Source organism: Micropterus dolomieu, linkage group LG02, assembly GCF_021292245.1.
Source record: "Micropterus dolomieu isolate WLL.071019.BEF.003 ecotype Adirondacks linkage group LG02, ASM2129224v1, whole genome shotgun sequence".
In the NCBI taxonomy this organism is placed as follows: Eukaryota; Metazoa; Chordata; class Actinopteri; order Centrarchiformes; family Centrarchidae; genus Micropterus; species Micropterus dolomieu.
In genome coordinates this window covers 295,361-315,334 of record NC_060151.1, presented here as the reverse complement: position 1 = coordinate 315,334, position 19,974 = coordinate 295,361, and the positions used below count along the sequence as shown (strand labels likewise).

The 19,974-nt window shown below is 40.9% G+C and overlaps 1 protein-coding gene across 1 annotated transcript in view; it reads right to left on the bottom strand.

Annotated features, from left to right (window-relative positions):
• smg1 (SMG1 nonsense mediated mRNA decay associated PI3K related kinase) overlaps positions 1 to 19,974 on the bottom strand; it is a 179,823-nt gene that overhangs the window by 119,636 nt on the left and 40,213 nt on the right. Inside the window, exons 9-14 of the mRNA XM_046069927.1 lie at positions 14,194 to 14,291; positions 13,727 to 13,900; positions 10,072 to 10,293; positions 9,700 to 9,801; positions 8,759 to 9,049; positions 2,708 to 2,838 (exon numbers count right to left, since the gene is read on the bottom strand). Coding sequence (XP_045925883.1) covers positions 2,708 to 2,838; positions 8,759 to 9,049; positions 9,700 to 9,801; positions 10,072 to 10,293; positions 13,727 to 13,900; positions 14,194 to 14,291 — 1,018 coding nt within the window. The remainder of the gene's footprint in view (positions 1 to 2,707; positions 2,839 to 8,758; positions 9,050 to 9,699; positions 9,802 to 10,071; positions 10,294 to 13,726; positions 13,901 to 14,193; positions 14,292 to 19,974) is intronic.

Sequence of the window (19,974 nt, the reverse complement as noted above, 5' to 3'; positions counted from 1 at the left end):
TTATGCTCATTTTCAGGTTCATATTTGTGTGTGTTGTACCAGAACAGGTTTACATTCTCAAAAATCATATTTTTGTGATAGTGCACACTGCTGCATCACCTCTTCTCATCCTGTGTGTGTTGAACACTCAGTTTTATCTACCGAGTGAAGCCTCTCACTTCTATTTGATCTTTATTGGGAGTTGCACATGCGCAGTACCTAGGTTAGGACTACTAGCCAATCACAAGCAGGGTAGGGCGGGTCCTAACAAGCAAGGCAGTGTGATCCAAAACAAAAGGTGCTTCAGCCGGTAACCACTACTTCAGTTCAGCCAAATATGATCCCGAAACACATGCAAAACAACCTGAACCAGCTTCCCAACCATGACAGGAGCAAGATGTTTCAGAGTAGTAAGCTGTTAATTTGTAGCAAATGTATCTTTCATACATAATGTTTGAACGGTCTCTACACCACAGTAACAACCTTATGTCCACTGACTGCCTGGAGGGTATCTAATGTTCGGTAGGGAGGGACGTCTTGTCACTGTGTGTGCTGCAGCTCAGTGTAAAAAAGTAAAGTAAAGGCTTGACTACCTTTGAGGTGAGCATTTTCACTCTGCAAACCTATTACATGCAAAAAACAGATTTGTAACACAATAAAAAGGGAACAAGCCTAAAATCATAATATGACCTCTTTAAATCTGGACTTTCTCTGTGACCTCTTCATCAGTCAAGTCCTTATGGTAAAGTAGCAGGACAGAACGGCAGTGTTGAGATTTTACTAAACAAGATTATGAGGATGGGTGGTAACAGAAGGAATCCTTTGAACTAAGATAAGGGTTATAAAAGGCACAAACATTTACATATGAAGCTCAGTTCACTCGTCATAAACAGAAGGCCTGTGTTACAAATTGGATGTGTGGAATTTGAAAAACATGGGAGTGGATGGTCTATTGAAAGACGCTATCGAGTTGCATGATAAGGAAAGTGTAGAATGTAGGAATTTTGGAAATTGATTCATGTGATGAGGATTAGGTCGGGGCTAGGCCAGCTGAAGACCCGAGAACAAAATAAAATAAAAAAAAAGTCTCGACCACTTTAAGAAACTCGCCAAAATAGTAAATAACTTGTAGTCCAAAATTCTCTGGAGTCAGTCAAAACTCGGTGCACAAGAGTTTTTATACCCGAGTTACATCCTACCAGGCATGAGGATGAACTAAGTGCACAGTTCACAAACATTTTATAATCCTCAATATCCTCCTACTTAGGCGGTGTCTTTGTTCAATTCTCGCCTTTTTTCGCCCAATGTTCTTAATTCTCTGGAACCTTCTACTGTGGTACTTTTCCACTCCAAAATCTTCTTCCTTGGTAATTTTCCATTATCTCATCTGTAGCTTTCCATCAGTACTATCAAATACCATCTAGTATACACATTTAGGTATTAATTATCACTTTCTTCCAACTAACTGTATTTTATGTTACTTCTGTATGTCAGCATGGGCCATACCGTTTGTGAAACCTAATCATAATGTCTTAGATTTTTTGGGTAGTTTAGTCTTAACCATTAGAACTTCACAAAGTCGAGATACATTTTGTAAAGATAAGCATGCATAAATTAAAACTTTAAAGGGGACAAATTGACATATTCAAAACAATCTAAACATTTTCTACTTGTACAATCACAGTTAATCACTTATTGCATAAAATCCATCATTTTAAAATCAACCTTTGTGCTTAAAAGACCCTTCTGCAAAACATAATTATCTTTTACTAACAACTGGGTCTCTTAACAGGATCTTTTATTTTCTAGCCCTGTGAAGTGTTGTTCTTGGCACAAAATGATCAATATTTCTTGCAGGTGGCTTTTCTTGGCAGAGGATGCTCATTATTTCTCAGAAGCGTTCCTTGAAACCACCTTTCTGTAATTTATGGCTCTGCTAAGGTCTGTCAGTTCACTGCATACACAGATAAACACCACCTCGCTTCATGCACCTGGATTCTTATCTCTTTCAGGCTTTTGATCTTGGACCTTTTATTAACTCAGAGTGCAGAATGCTTAAAATAGTTGACTATGGTTAGAACACAAATAATTGTGAAGTCATTCAACCTGTGGAACACACTTTGACGCTTAAACATATATAATACTTAAATCAATAAAATTATTACAAGTGCTTTAAGGAAAATAAAAAATACACAACACATGCTAGGGACTAAAAGTCAACATATCTCGGCTTCTGCATCGACTCATTTTTATTTTGTCTCTCACAAGTACCCAACTTCATGGAAGTGCAATACTAAATTGTTGGACTAACCAGCACTTTTCACACATGCACCCTTTACATTAATCTGATGGCAATTCAATACAGATGTATATGTATGTAAATGTCATGATGGTAATCTTACCAGGTTGAATAAGTAACATCCCTTGTACCGTGTTTATCAAAAAACTTATTTTTATTTTCTTTGTACATCAGAAAATGTTGGAGATAATACATTTATTACAGTGATCTTAAATAGTAGTGCTTGGCAAACATCCATCTAAATATTACTTTAGCAGCTTCTTCTAGCCACAATTTTCTACAAGGTTTAGAATGAGTGCCAGCTCAACTTAATATGCAAGAAAATAAACGGAGGTTAGTTAGTCACTTTGACACTTAACAGGTGTGTACAATACAGAATGCTGTAGTGGACAGCAGGGTTGTTGTTCACAATATAGGTGTGTGTTTTACCTGGTGCAGTGGGAGTACAGGGTGTAGAGCACAGCATACTGGATGGCAGGGTAGTAGACTGCTAACTCAGAGTGGACAGGCATCAGATTGTGACTAAGCAGAGCAAAGACCGTAGGAGACAACGCCCACATCTAAATACATAGAACACATAAATGTGCATGGTCAGATAAAACAGCAGTTCAAACATTAACACATCCTGATGCTGCTTCACATTTGCAGCTTTTCACCAGCTAACCAGTGTGAAGCAATTGGAGTTTCCGATAGCCTCAATGATTAATACTGAACAGCTATCTCCTCAGTCTTTCAAAACTGGCCTAAATAATGAAGGTGAAATTTTTTAATTCATGTTTCTTTTTTCCCCCCCTTCATGTTCTGCTACCTAGGGTCTGTTTGGAAACCCTTTCTCCTGGCAGTGAAAGGGGCAGCAGACATAGTGACCTGATAAGATGATGGGCTGTGCAAACGGGTGGTAGGTAAGCACCACATTTACAACATGAAAATGTCACGTAAATCAAATGATGGTTGTCACATAAGGCTTACCTCCTGCATATATATTCAGTCTGATCAGGGCTCCAATTCTTCGTCACACTTATTTGCACAGGTTCTGAAGCGGTTGCGCATTGAGCACAATCAGGCATCTGATGAGAACGCTCTAATGCACCTTGGCTCTGAGCGTGGTAAGCAAACTCTTTAGTCCATGTTGCGTGCATTTTGTATACAGATGAACACAGACTGGGAAGAGGGGCTGCCATGGTTGCTGTTGGCTGCCAGACAGGTGGTCCACGAGAGTACAGGGTTTAGCCCTAATGATCTTGTTTTTGGCCATAAGGGACGGGGTCCTTTAGCACTACTGCAGGATAAATGGAAAGAGGTTGTAGTGGGACAACAGTGTGGATTTGTGCATTTTATATTGAATAAATTTGGAGCTACTCCAAATTCCTCTTTTCCTCTCCCAGAGAGGAGCAGGGGGGTTGGAGATCAACTTTCAACAGACTGCTGGGGAGACCCCAACGGAAGGGGGGGTGGGAAAGTTGCTTTCTTTAACTGCTATGCCTGGGCAGTTGATCGTAAAGCTGATAACGCGGTGCCTGACTGTTAAACTGACACGAACCAGCGATTAGCATTTCCCAATCAAAACTGCTTCCCCCACAACCGTGGCAACTAAAATGGGTCTGTGTTTCATTACCCCATCAAAGGGATACTCCTGGTCTCACCCACTTGTGACATAACCCAGGACAGCCGAACTTTAAATAACCAAAGACTGCAGTCTCCAAAGACTCAAAGCAGTAACTGTTTAATTAAATCTTTTAGTTACTTGATTACGTTTTCCTCTATTTGAGTAGTTATGTTACCATGTTGTTGCCATCTGTTGTTGATATTATTGCTGAAAAGAATCTAAATAAGTTACTTTTGCAGTGTTTTTATTTTCAGCAAGACACTCCCTCATCTAATGTGTAATCAATGCTTGTTCACAATACTTTCCAACAAAATTCCTTTAGAAATGATGATAAAGAAATGTCATACTATACTCTTAATCGGCAGCTTGAATTTAAGGCTGAATAACTAAATTCCCCAGTTCCTAAGGAGAGATGGTTTTCCTCATGTAACCTGAGCTCCCCCAAGTGCACGAAAAAAATATTACATACCATCGTTGGAAATGCCGTTAAATGTATAAATATCCTGACCAATAATGCGAAAATTGTCAAACCACTGTTTGACCATTGAGGTTTGACTGTGGAAAATATTTGATTATAATATGCGCAAATAGATTTCTTTTCTTTTAGACATTAAGTTTAGAAAGGCAGTCCCTCGGGAAACCTGAAACGCCCTCTGGGGAACCACGCCCCAAGCAACAAAAGAGCGACACGCGACGTCGTGCTCTCTCTCTCTGCTCTTCTCCTCGTGCTCTTGTCTTCCGTTCTGCTCTCTGGACGCTTCGGCACGCGTCCGGCGTGCCGCGCCAGGCAACGCTTAAGAGTTCGACCAGCGCAACAGGCCTTTGTTCGCTTGAAGCTACACACGCGAAGTGCCGCGACATCGATCTGCCCCTCAGTTTGTTTTATTTTCTCGCTTTTGTTTTGTTAAAGTTATCAGTACGTTAAGTTACACTGGACTAATTCAGGAACGACAAAGTTCCATTTTTAAGCTTTTTCGTCGAGCCAACTTCACCGAGGTCAGACCAAGCCACGTGGTCTCGCCAGCGGCAACAAAGAAAACCTGAAAACAGCCGAATTGCCAGACGGAGGACGGCGTTTTCTTCAGACACGGAGAATCCCGGAGAATCCCTAGCAAAAAGCCAGGATCGGGCAGCTAGCGTGGGACCCGTGCAACAGGCCAAAGCAGGCCGTCGACAAGTCGTAAGACCTAACACACATTCTGTGGTCAGGGATGTCCCGTAATGTTAATTTCCCTTTTAACTCCTAAACTCATAGTTTACTTTCATTAGTTCTCCTCTGCCGTATGAGTCAAATGCTTCCCACAATCATTGGGAAACCATTGTCATTGTTTATTTTCCCTGTATTTAACCACCCTTTGATGTCGCATTAGTTAGAATAAATTCACTGTAATATAATCAAGAACTGTGTGTGTTGCCTATTTCTACGTCCCTGTCAAGAGAATTGACCCTTTAGATATGAGACTGACTGATTGATTTAAGATAATTATTAGCGATTATTAACTAACTGATCACTAGTAATAATTGTATAATTATTAAAAGCTACCTAGAGGTAAATTTATTAAAATTCATAACTAATTTAGCCATGCTACATGGTCCAACCACTACGAAACCTTCTTCACTATGTAAATGGTATTCGGTATAGGCATTATAAAGCCCAGGCAGTGGCTAAAAATAATTTGGCGTCTGCACAGGACAAAATTAAAACTTTGACCGGGGAGTTGAGGATTGTGTCTTTTTGCCTGGAGATCAGGTGCTTACTTTTTTTTGCCCATTGTTACTTCTCCATTTCAGGCAAAGTTTTCAGGGCCATACTTAGTGGTGAAAAAGGTGTCAGACCAGAATTATGTGATTGCTATTCCCAGTCATAGATCATTTACTAAGCTCAGTCATGTCAACTTGCTAAAACCATACTATGCTCGTGTAGAGCAGTCAGTTGAAGCACAGCATTCTGATGTGCATCCAGCTTGCTTGTCTGTATCCAATCAGTCTGTGGTAGGTCTAGGGGAGGAGGATTTGTTAGGCCCAGATGAATGTTCGGCTTAAGAACTCAGTCTATGTGGAATCTGGATGGCTTGTTAAGCCATTTAGAGGAGTCTCTGCGTAGCCAGTTAGCTGACCTGATCAAGCAATATCCATGTCTTCTTGGTGACACCCCTACCCGTACACATTTGGTTGAGCATGATGTAGATGTTAGGGATTGTAAACCGATTAAGCAGAGGTTTTATCGTGTTCACCCAGAGAAATGGAAACATTTGGATGCTGAGGTTAAGTATATGCTGCAGAACGGTATTGCGGAGCCCTCCAGTTCCAGTTGGGCGTCACCTTGTTTGCTTGTGCCAAAGTCCGATAACACTCCCAGATTTTGTTCAGACTTTAGGAAGGTACACAATGTCACAAAACCAGACTGTTTTCCGCTTCCCCGTATGGAAGACTGCATTGACCAAGTGGGGTCTGCTAGGTTTGTCAGTAGGTTTGGTCTACTGAAAGGCTACTGGCAGGTCCCTTTGTCAGAAAGAGCGTAAGAGATTGCTGCATTTATTACATCTGCTGGTTTGCATTCATATGCAGTGATGCAGTTTGGTTTGCGGAATGCCCCAGCGACCTTTCAGCGCCTGATGGACAGGGTTGTTGGAGATTTGGATAGGTGTTCTGTGTATTTGGATGATTTAGTTATTTTTTCATGATGATTGGGATGTCACCTTGACCGCATCAAGAGGTTGTTTGACCGCTTGGCTCACGCACAGTTGACCTTTAATCTGGCAAAGTGCGAGTTTGCGAAAGCTACAGTCACTTATTTGAGCCATGTAGTGGGGTAAGGGATAGTGTGTCCAGTTCGGGGGAAAAGTGCAGGCTATTGATGACTGTGCCCCGCCTCCAACTACAAAGGCGCTCATGCGTTTTTTGGGGGCTTGTGGTTTATTACCGGTGTTCTGGTAGGAATTTTTCTACATTTGTTGCTCCTCTCACAAGCCTGTTGAAAGCAAATGTTAAATATGTTTGGTCCGCAGAGTGTCAGAAGGCGTTTGAGAGTGTTTGAGGCGTTTTGCAGGCTGATGATTTGGGGGTTGACAAGCCAGTCTGTTTCTTTTCAAGGAAATTCAACAAACACCAGCTGAATTATTCAGTTATTGAAAAGGAAACCTTAGGCATAATTATGGCATAATAATTTCAGAACGGTGTCTGCGTCAAGGCGAACCGCTCCCCCGGCCTCCCTGTATTAACTTACCATTGTCCAGTAACTGTCAGTTAGCATCCCTTTCTTCGGCTGAAGTTGACTTTAAGATTTATTTGATTATTTCAAATCAAAAGATGTGCAACGAGACCGAGGTAAAACAGTGTAGATGAAATGGTGTTCCTTAAGCTTGCTTTCAAAAATTCTACAGCAAAAGTGCATGTACAAATTGAACACACATTATAATAAAGTGCATAACAAACAAAATACTCCATAGCTACATTATTTTTGAATTTAGTTGAAAACAATGAGACAGCACTTGCTTTAAGTAGGAGTTTCAGTTTGACTGCTTTCTCCATTTCATGCAGGCTATGTATGCGTGCAACAATTGTCCCCCGCGACGACAATGTATACAACATGCACTCTCCAAAATAGTGCTTTGCCTCAGTCCGCTAGCATCAAAATGATTAGCTGTATGCTTAGCTCGTTGATGGTAACGTTAGCACAAGGTGCATACTGCTTTTGACTTGTCAACAGAGCTGTCTGGGACTGTGTTGTTGTTCATCTCCAGGAGGTAGGAAGTGTCTGTGGCAGCATGACAAGTAAGGGTGCATCGAAGGGTCAATAGTGGCAGGCAAAGATCTTTTTAGCAAAGATTCTTTGTTAACAGCACCAGTGACAGTGTAAAATAAGAATTTGACATATGCATTAACACAAAATGATGATGTTATGATCAGTTCTTAACCTCATCGCGATTAATGTTGATGCTGACAGCCCTAGTTTTTAGTTAACATTAATTTGCTATCTGGGCAGTGTAACGTTACCTGGAGCACAGCTAACGTGTCACGACGAGCGGTCTCCTACGTTACCTGCTTAGCTCGGGCTAAAACCCCATGTGCTAGCTTAACTGAGCAGCCTAGCAAAGCTACAGTCACTTATCACTCTTTGGTGTTTTTTCTTGTGCCATGTTCTCGGCTGCTGCCCCCACCAGAGGGGCCGCACCGAAGGCTTAGAGGCTGCATCCCGCCTGTGCCCAGCATCATGTGGGGTGTCCATCTCGGGCAGGAACCCTCATCCCATGTGCATAGCCTGCATGGGCACTAAACACGCCCAGGCATCTCTGGCTGACCCTCAATCATGCCCTCACTGTGCGTCAATGCCAGAAAAGATCCTGGAAAGGAGAGTGGCAGTGGCTAACAGCCAAGACCCATGAATGTCGACAGCCACCCCAAAAGCCACATCCAGCTCCCATCAGCCGCGAGCCACCACGGGCGGACATGATGGAGGCTGAGGCCTCAGACATACAGGCTGTGTTTTTTGTTGAAACTGTGATGGGCAATCTAATATAACAATGCATCCCCAAAGTATTTTGGTTACCTATCTATCTGCACCTATTTGACCTAAATTAACTGAAACCAACTGAGCTCAGTGCACGGTTGCCAAAATAAGAGGAAGTCTGGAGAGGGAGAACGAGTGAATCAACAGCAAAAAGCTGGCAGAGCTCATCTGTGATGAGTTAGGCATTTACCCTTTTCCTGAGAGGCAACCAGGGCATTTACATGTGTTAATATTAACATATAACTTAATAGGCAACTGAATCCCTTAGAGTTAAATCAAATCATATTGCCAGTACTACCTGTTCTGTGACACCTATCGTTACACCAGTGTAATCAGCAGTATAGAAAAGCAGAGTGGCACTTACCCCAATGAGAGAGTTCTTGGTGTTGCCAATGGTGGTGAGGGTACTGAGGTTGAAGATGAGGGTGAACTGAGCCTTCTCCAGGGGTAAGGTGAGGTAGGCAAAAGCAGGGTGCTGGATGCTGGGGCAGACACAGCCAGGTGCCTGGGCCCTACCACTGGGCTCCAAGGTTACCATAAGGCTAGACAGGGCACATTCCATCTCACCCAATACCATTTTATAAGCTGCCTCCAGTGTTGGAATGTTTTTCAGGCTTAGCAGCGCCTGGTACACGCCATGAACAGCTGACATCACCTGTGGAAAGCATGCACACACATATACACACAAATATGGCTCCATTTTATTTAATGGGGAACCCTCACCCTGACCAAACCCCAGTTTAAATTATCCTTCTCTTTAGGGCTTAACAATGCCCCCAAAGCCAAATCCATACATAAAATGGTTTTCCCAGTTTGGTGTGTAAGAAATTAAATTATCAGCCAACCTCAGTGCCTGAGCTCACTAATGTTCTTGTGGTTAAAATCCGTTCCAGAAGGGTGGAGGTTGTTATAGCAGGGCAGGACTCTAACTTTTCTCACAGGGAGTACATGAAAAAAATCTAAGAGCGCACACATAAATTTAGGTGCACAGATAAAGTAAAACATACATAAGACGGTACATACATTTGTGTATGCAATTATGATGTGAAAATATAAAACCTAGCTATGAAAGTGGAAGACCGTACTATCTAGACAATAGGCACAGGCCTTAAAACATTGACAAAGCTTTCTAAAACATTGAAGACTTTTGGACATGGACAATTTTTTAAAACCCTGATCACTGGCTTGTGGGACCTGTAGTTTTTGCACCAGAGACAACTACATGATACACCAGCACCACCCAACGAGAAAAATACTGGCATTGTCGAGCCATGAATAGCAGTGGATTAATACGCACTCACACACCTCTCTCTCTCGATGGAAGCGCAGATTCAGCAGCTGGGAGTCAGGTGCCAACAATTTCTCAACAAAGGACGCAGGCAGCTTTGTGTTTATCTGGTCCACAATCTGAACAAAAATGCAGAGTTGACAATGACTTCAACAAAATGTTACAGAAAAACAAAGAAACCTGAGCATAATAAAATAAAGACAGGGCGAACTACACTGAAAATTTCAGTATAAAAGCACCAATCCGCTTGGTTCATCATGCTCATGAGTGTAAAACTGAAACCAGATTTGTTGGTTGTTTCGCTGCCAGACTATGAGTACCACTGTGGTTCAGATCAAAGTCAAACAAACAATAGTTATGACTAAACCAACAAAGCAAGTGAAAAGTACCAGAGTGAGAAGGCTGAGCACCGCCAGACTGTAGTCTGAGCCACAGGCCCGGCAGCAGTCCAGCTGGTCCAGGCCGTAGGCTAGGACATCCTCCATCAGCTGACCACAGGGCTCCACACTAGCCAGCAAAACACCCACACACTCATTCCCTGCTGTGAGAACTGCCTCAGAAAACTGAACCTGCTTCGCTGTGGTCACACAAACCAGAACCCGGTTCAGAACCTATAAAAAAAAATTAAAAAAACACACAGATTGTGACTCATGTGGTCATTGTTTTGACATTGATAATTTTGCTGCTGCAAATATAATAAACACATTAATGAATGATTAAAAGTGACTTCGTCTATAAGCTTCACTATACTGTAACTGCCATAGATCTTTTAAGCAATAGAAAGCATTTGCATGTGAGTAAAGATGCACCAATATGGAATTTCAGGGCTCATAACCATAACAGATAATTATTTGTTGCGGCAATTACAAATTCGTTAACTAATAATACTAATTTCACAAATGCCAAGATGTGAAGAGGGAAATACATTTTTCTAGACAGATAAGCAGGATTTGAAAATGGAACCCGCCACATGCAGGTAAATTGCTGGCAGTGGCTGTGGGTGAAATCGTCAGACCATCCACCACTGTGGTGGGCAGGGAAGCTACCCAGCAGAAAGAGTAGTAAGGCTAGCTATGGGATGATATTTGCATCAGTAGAATCAATTTTGCGGTTATCACAACAGCCCTAATTGGGAGAACAGAAAGTTGAATTTTTAGTGAAGCTAAAATGCAGTTTCAGTTAGAGCCCGACCAATTTATCGGCTGATATGAGCCGACTGCATTTAATCAGCATCAGAAGTTTATAACCGCAGATATAGTACTATTAAAAAAGAAATGTCGTAACTAGCAGTTATCTGCAAGCCGCCGGTGTTTGCAGTTAGTGTCGTTAAGATGTCGGAAATTATTTCATTGGAGTGGAATAAAGTGGAATAAATGTGAGCTGAACAAGAATTTAACACAGCTTCCTGCCTAACAAAGTTATCTAGCTCTTCTTTGTGCGATGTTGTAGATGTTAAACACTGTAGTCAGAGCCGTAGCGGTTCTGGCTGTAGTTGTAGTTAAATGAAATCTCAAAGTTTCAGGTCCTTGTTGTAGACTGTCATGAAGTATTGGATGCATTTAACAGCAGTTCACTGTTTCATAGATGGCGTGACTTAGACGATTGTGCTTGAGAAAGGGTTTCTCCTAGCTTTGGTTAGAATTAGAGTGCTTGTAAAGGGATGAACTAGATGTAAATATATGCAACATTGAAATTATGACAGATTATGTGTAAAGTGAAATACACATGTTTATTCTCTCTCACTCTTTGCAGCTGGCTGAAAAAGCTGCACCTTTCAACATGCTCACTTTGAGACTAATCTATTTTATTAACATAATTCATCCAGGAAAATGTTTTATAGCCCAAATACAGAACAGCTTTCAGTATCAGCCTGTCCTAAGTGTAGTTTATGCAGTAAAGGGGTCTACTATCCAAATAATTCTCAAAATTGAAATATCGTTAATTACATGACAAATAATAATAAAAATAGCCAATCATTTGCTGAGACGTAAATCGTCTCTTTTTCCACTATAATATCTTGCATAGGCCCCCAAAAACCCATATCGGTCGGACTCTTCAGTTCGTTTCAGTTGCAACTGAATTCTATTTCACAATATTTCATTCAGTTTCAAGTTTACTGGAATTGAGTTTCAACAGTTTCAAATTATGCTATTCAGATTTTCAATACAATTATTCAAGGTGAGCAATTCAAATTCCATTTCTACTGACACAAATATTAGCCCATAGTTAGCATACCGTGTTGATCAGCTTTTTTGATGAGATATGGACTACTGTGGCGATTTTAACTGAGATAAAGACTCATCCATTGGTGGTTCAAGTGTGAGTTTTGTACTGAGCACTGACTATAATACACTATGTTGTGTTTCTTTGAAAAATGTGGTTGTTAGTGATTGTTATTTCACTTTATAACTATTGTTATTTGTCATTTACTGAAAGATATAGGTTTTTTGTGTAAACAAAAACATGTAAATATTTTTTATATATAGACTAAAACCACACCCTCTGTCAATGACAAGCATGTATAGGCAATGATTAGAATAGCTTTACATAGTCTCAGACTAATTAATGGTCACCTAAAGCCATTGGACTGTTCAGAAAGGCTGCAAGCCTTTTACAATAAACTGGCATGGTTCATCCTCTTCTTTGTCCCTCTGATGCGAAGATACTGTAGGCCGATACTTCTAGTAACCTCAGCCATAAAGTCTTCATAAATTCAATCCAATTTAAGCATAACATCCAATTAGAATTTGTTGTAATATTATAAAGAGTACGGTCTAAATGTAAATGCTCTGTTTGTATTTGTATAGCGCCTTTCTAGTCTTTTCGACCACTCAAAGCGCTTTTACACTACATCTGCATTCACCATTCACTCACATTCATACACTGGCGGAGGTCTAGACCTGCTCTTTAAGAAAAGTGCCCTGAGATGACTTTTAAGACCTTTTTAATAGAACCTAGGATTAAATTTAAAGCCAACTTTACGGCTGTATAATGGAAATCTGTATGAATTTTAAACCTGAGAAAATTTTCAACATTTTAATTTAATATTCACATTCATATTTAATAAACTATAGCTTTTTGGGGTGTGTCTGTACCAATAACATAAAATAAATCAAGGACGTCACTGTGTTGAAAAGTGGTGGGGACATAGGGGTTCAGATAAGGGGTGTGATGATACACTTAGCTCACATGCACGATATTTGGTTCAAGAGGACAAGCCAAGAAGATATTTCAACACTATTTTGATGAAATATTCAATGCTGAAATATATAAATGGGGAGACTGGGGGTCCTGCCCTACAAAATTGGGAGCATTAACACTTAATTTACTGCATTCTAGAGACGTTTTATGCACCAATTTATGGTAGAATTGTCTATAAAGTGAATCAGAAAATTCAGGTGACAATTCAAACAGACTGTAATGGAATAATCAGCAGCTTGTTTTTTAACTTTTTTGGACAATGCACATTTGTTTCTTCTATATTTACATTGCATGTCTTCTTATTGTTCAAATAAACCTTTCTCAAAGCATTTCATTTGTTTTTTTAACATTTCTTGTTGCAAACATTTTTTTAGAACATATTTAACAAATGCTTTTAAAAAAGTAAATGGAAACATGTCTCCAGCGTCCCCAGTGTAGATGACACCTATAAAATGAATACAATATGTGTCGCACTAAGAACTTTTATGGTGTGAAACCAAAAACGTAAAATAAATTTTGCAGTTTGAGTTGTTACACCTTGGCTAGATAAAGTAATGTAATAAAATGCCACTTGCTTCGGTGATTATTCACCCTGTTCTGTTTTTGCATCTCAAGGCTGCTAGAAATATATACGGTCCTCGTCTCATACACAACTGTCTCTCCGTTGCTGTTGTAACATTCACTGACCAGTAACCTGCACATGGGTCTTCCAGCTCCGCTGTTTCATTAGCGCTCTCCATAGTGTGACTGACACACTCCTATCCGCTTGTTGTGCAAACTGCAGCACCACTGCCCTTGCTCACTCTCTTAAAAATATACAAGTCCCTCTGGTGTGGCTCTTACATCTGTGACATAGACCTCAGTAATGGGTGGTCCTCTGAAGGGGTTGAATCGCTCTCCGATACTGCGGACCACTGTACTGAAAACCCTCAGTAGAGCTGCCAGCTTGGGCAGTGACACTGAGGGAGGGGGGATGTCTTCATCTAGTACCTCGCCTGACACCACATGGTTGAGATCCTAAAAAGAGAATATAGTCGGTCAAGTTTTCAGCAAAAACACTCATTTATCGTGGCAATATCTACACCTGATTTTCATAATTTTGAGAACAGAATATCATTTTAACAATATTTCTTGAAGATCTTCAGTATTTACAGTCTTAATCACAAATATTGACTTGCAAATAAATGTGTTGTCCCAGCCAGTAAAGGCTGCTTTATGATACTTGATGAGTGAAACTGGCATTATAGCATGACTGCTGAGAGCTCAGTTTTGCCTTGGCAGCATGCTGTAAGACTCCGGACTAATTTCACCTCTGCATAAGCCTCCATATCCTCCAAGAACTGTCCCAGTAGGGTGGTGGAGAAGGTCAGGTCTGCCACCCAGAACTGCTCCAGACTCTGTAACCAGCCTAAACACAGACAGGAAGAGCAGAGTGGCAGACAGAAAAAGCACTGGCTGCTATTATGCCTTTACACCTTGTCTACACAGGCAGTGTGGTGAAACCCAGATGTCACCAGAGCAGCAGCAGGATGTGTTCAGGCACAGTGTTGGTCACCCATGTTTTGGCAGCAGTTGAAGTAGAACAAGTTTTGAGGCATTTATAAAAAGGCGCGAGTCATTATCAGTCCTTCCAGGATTTTACGATCGCAAATATTAACACAAATTCAACAAATCCCCATGAATTCACCGCGACTTGCAAAATTGACCTCTCATCGCCGTTTCCCGCAAAACCTTGTCATTCAAAGGTTTGTTCTGTCGTTGTTTACAAGCCATGTGATACCTCCCTCACATTTGAAAAAAGGGGGGATTAAAACTAGTATCCAGATCTTCTTTACCAAAGCGGGGGTAAACCGTTTTGCTAAACGTGCAGTATTGTGGTCAAACATAATCGATGCAATCGATGTTGACTAGCAGCTATGTACAGAGTGCTAACCTCGACAACCCAGCCGTATTCTAAAGTTAACATAGCTGTCCTTTATAGCTAGGCTCCTGGCTAGATTATAGCCAAGGAGCCAATTTGAAGGTGTGTCTGTCAGTGTCTGTCTGTGTGTTTGTGTGACAGAACGATAGAGAATCCAGTCAATTTTCAAAATAAAACACCCTTTACAGATTCCCGATCGTATATCAACAATAACCACAGTTAAAACAAGTAACAAATGAAACAATTTTACTACGTAGCCTACTTAATCATAGTAGAAGCACACAAATCAAGGACAACTGAATAACCACAATCTGAACAAGTCAGCAAAATCAGACGGGCAAAATGCTCTTATTCTGAAATGCTCCATGTGGATATGTAAAGTTAGCTCACAGAGAGCTGTTATCCATAGTTGAAGCACACAGAAGGACAAATTAACAACATGTTAATTTGTAGGCTAAATGCTCCGCTGCTTCAATGCTTAAGCATGAGCTGACACCGGACAAAACCGCGGCACAGCAGCTGCCGGTGTTGGTTCTGCCAGTGTTCCACGTTTTCCTCTAGTTTCATTTGTTGTTGTAAAATGTACACCCCTGTGATTGGTGAGTAGGACCGTAACAGGAGGCGCATGGGGCATGTGATTGGCGAGCAGGTCTGTCACACAAGGATGACAACAGAATGAATTTGTAACTGCATGACCGTTTAAAGGTTAAGTGTGTAAGTTTCAGTGACATCTAGTGGTGAGGGTTGCAAATTGCAAGAAAAGTCCTAACTCAAGAAATGAGGTTTCTTACATAGATATATTAAGAAATTAATTATTCAGGAAAACCATGATTTTGCGAATATTATTGCTAATTGTTCATAAAACTACAGCAACATTAAGAAATGAAGTGCTACATGATGTCTCATACTCCTGTAATACAGTATTTTCCAACTTGGGAGGGACTAACATACCAAAGCAAAGAACATCAACAATCACATCTAGTGCATCAAGTATGACCACTGACAGATACCACAACAATGTAAGCCTCATTGTTTCTACACCACAGTCCAGTATAAACCACATAATACATGAAGTTTACAAAGGCATTGTCAGGTGAGGATCAAGGGTCTCTCCACACAGTCTTGTTATCATAACGCTGTTAGCAGTAAAGAGTTCTTTACTGCACCACGGCAGTAAAACGTGAACTTCCATGCTGTACCGTTTTATTTCCAATAATATTCAGCCGATTGCCTCACGAACACAACAGACATTTCTGTCCACCAGTAAGTCAAAGCACTGGACATGAAATTACAATGCAACTATAGTTTTTCTAGCAGGTCAGTAAAATGTGAAGTTTAGCTGGCTGATCTGAGCTTCTATGCTGTAAGTTATGTTACCGTTTTATTGCCAGTTAGTATATTACCAATGCTAAAGTTACACTAACTTAATTACCTGTCCAGCAACAAACAAGTCAACTTCAGTGCCGCTTTGAAAACATTTGTCCTGCATCAGCTCCTTCCATCGGGGAAATCCACAACAATTCTCTCTCTTTCTCCGACGAGCCACACGCTGTCGGCTCGTGCTAAATAATAGGTGTAGTCCTCCATTTGTCCAAATTTCACTTCTGTTCTTATTTTTAATAAATCAGATGACTACTCAGACTGTCTTCTTCTTCGTCTTCTTCTTCCTCCTCCAAGCCAGAGTGGGCTGGGAACCGGTTCCCAGTACCAGCGGAGCTGGGAACCCTATTGGAATCATTCTGTTTTTTATTATTATTCTTCCGTGAAGAAAACTGATACTGCGGCCTAGACACGAAACTCATAGGGTAGGTCCAGGTCACCGCAGCGACCGCAGGCGCAAGAATCCGCACACTTCTACCTCTAGGGGGCGCTATAAGCAAGGTCAACGCGTTTGGGCTTGGAACTACCGCTCACGAAGGCAGACATCAAAAACCTTATATCCACGCGTTCGGGGGATCGAGCTGAATCTCGTGGTATAGGCCATGCCCATTTCCATCTATAATTTGTTTGCGACAAAAGCATGGTGATTCGTGGACTCAGGGGACAAACATCAGGGTCAGAGGACATGGACCAACCTACACTTTTGTTTTATTGTTTTATGACATGACGATGTATACTAAAACACTGGGTCAGGGAGAGATAGCCAGTCAGACTTCATGAACTGATAAAGCTTGTTGTTTGTCAGAGAAAGGAAGATCGACCCAGAGCTCTGTAAGCTTTATTCATTTACTTGTAATAAAACTGATTAACTTGGACCAAAACCATCTTCTCCTATTGCTTCATGAAAGAACACGCAGGACCAAGGACTACACATAGTTTAAAAAGGGTCATTTAAAGTCACGGTCCAACAACATGAAAGTTGCGCTGAATTGTTCAGGATGGTCCATGGACTAAAGTTCATCCAATTATGCCCATTGGTGGCGCTGTTATTGCAGATTAAAGTCGTACAGAGCATCTCTGGACCAAGGCGATAACAGTTTTTGATCCAACAAAAAATGTCCCAATTATAAGCTAACAAATATTTGCAAAAACACTGAAAACAGGATGCAATGTCGTATCTTAGGTTTGCAATGGCCGATCTACACCAAACTCGAGGATCTTTTCTGGCACGGCCTCCCGAGGGCCTCTGTGAAATTTTGTGTCAATCGGCCTCTAGTTGGCGCTAATAATCAACAGGGGCGGTACCGCCCCCAGGGGTTGCTGGAGGCAATATTTTGGAAAGGGGGGTGCAGAGCTGCATTTGGGGGGCGTTTGTTGAGGTGAAAACTTTAAGGCGAATTTACAGCAAAGATTTACAACAATACCAGTTTAAACTTTCAATTACTAAAAATGCGGTCTGCAACATTAAAACCTGCAAGTTTACTCCACTGTGACTGGACAAGATGGTGTGAATTGTAACTAGCCTACTCTTCTCGTTGTGTTTCTGTCAGCTTCTTGTGGCGCAGCTCTGTGCTGCCTTCAATGGAAAGGGAAGTCAGAGCTCTAGGCTATCATCTGTAAAATTTCAGCCACGTGGTGTTCACTGTGTAAACTCTAACCTTGAAAATGTCTCTTTTAAAAGCGTTAATTTCTCTGAGGAACATACCGTGAACGGCTTTCTATCGCCGTGTTTACACATTCACAAGGGATATTCCGCTGTCGGACTTCCCCTGAAAGCAACTGAGCAGCTAGCACCTGATGCAACAGCAGCGAGCAGTGTTGGGCAAGTTACTTACAAAATGTAATACATTATAGATTACTAGTTACTGTCATTTGAGAGTAATTACTTATATTACAATATTACTGTCTCTGAGTTGTAATGCTTTACACTACTTTTGCATTACTTTTTATTTACTATAGCGGGGGTGGGGTGGGGCGGATGGGTGAAATAGCATGAATCGTGTTCCCATTAAGAAAGACGCTGTGCGCATTTACGCACGAGGTACAGCAGCAAACCTTCACTGATTAGTTGAATTTCCGACACTCAGACAGGATCGGTCAGGATGCACCGACAGCAGCTTCTCTGATCATGAAAGTAATTCGTTAAAGCACAAACACACAGCCTATATCTATTGAGGCATGATCCATCAGGGCCGGGGAGCTACCCTCTTGTTAAGAAGAGGATAGATTTGTTTTTCCTGCTGCTGAAATGTTTCTCAGTGTTGGTGATTTATTAAAAAAAAAAACACTTTATTTCCTGTTAAAACATGTTGTAACGCGCATTACTGAGATTTTAATGGGTCTAATATTATCGAAAGTAATGTGTTATATTACTGCGCTACAGCAAAAAGCTCCCAACACTGCCAGCGAGTGTGTGAGATTAATGAAGTGGACCCACCTCGCCTGTGAATTGCATTGAGCAAGTGGTAACGGTAAAAAATGTAACGTTAAAAGCTGAAGCCCTGACTTGCTCTGTTTGGGACTGTGAGCTGCACTTTATCCGTGCTGCTGAAGTTAAAGCTTGAGTTATACTCCTGCGTAGGGTCTACGTGCGTAGCTACGATGTTTAACACATCTAGATGCGAATACCACGAAATGAGAGCTGAAATTCTGAACTCTTCACACTCATTTTTTGATCTTAAACCAAATGTCTTCAGTGAACAAAAAAAAAAAAAGGAATTTGTCTTACCGTTACAATAGTTTGAGGGGACTGTAACAGTTCATTATGTAAGGTCTTTACACGCCACTGAAAACATATTTATAGATCTTATACTGCATTTCTGTCAATAAATCCTCAGAAATATTACACACTGAACTTTTAAAAACGGGTCAGACACACTGTATAATTTCGTCTTCATGATTAGCTCATCGCGTTCTTTCAAATCGCAACTTTGATTTGAAAATTATTCATCGTTCAGCCCTAGTGGTGCAGATTCTAGAGACTATTTTATGTCATCTTAGTTCTTATAGTGTAGTTAAAATTGCCGTAATAAAGTATTTACCAAACACTTACCAAAAAAGGTTCAGATGATCCAATCCAGTACAATATTCTGTCCAAACGCATTTTTATATCAATACATACACACCAACTGCTTTACATCGTTTCACTACAGTTAGCATGTAAACAAAATTTTAAAAAATTTTTTAAAAACAGTACACTTGACCTTTTGAGCGACACCTTTACTGACCCAATAGAAAATTCGATGCCCAGTCAATGGCCTACAATAACCAATGAGTGGCCACATAGTCTGGAAGTGCCACTCCCCTTTTGTGCATTCACCAACAGACAGGACTGGCACTTCACACATATCACGCGTTAAATACGCAACAATATTTTCCACGGACATAATTATACAGTGGGTACGGAAAGTATTCAGACCCCTTTAAATTTTTCACTCTTTGTTTCATTGCAGCCATTTTCCAAAAATCAAAAAAGTTCATTTTATTTCTCAGTAATGTACACTCAGCACCCCATCTTGACAGAAAAAAACAGAAATGTAGAAATTTTTGCAAATTTATTAAAAAAGAAAAACTGAAATATCACATGGTCATAAGTATTCAGACCCTTTGCTCAGTATTTAGTAGAAGCACCCTTTTGATCTAATACAGCCATGAGTCGTTTTGGGAAAGATGCAACAAGTTGTTCACATCTGGATTTGGGTATCCTCTGCCATTCCTCCTTGCAGATCCTCTCCAGTTCTGTCAGGTTGGATGGTAAACGTTGGTGGACAGCCATTTTCAGGTCTCTCCA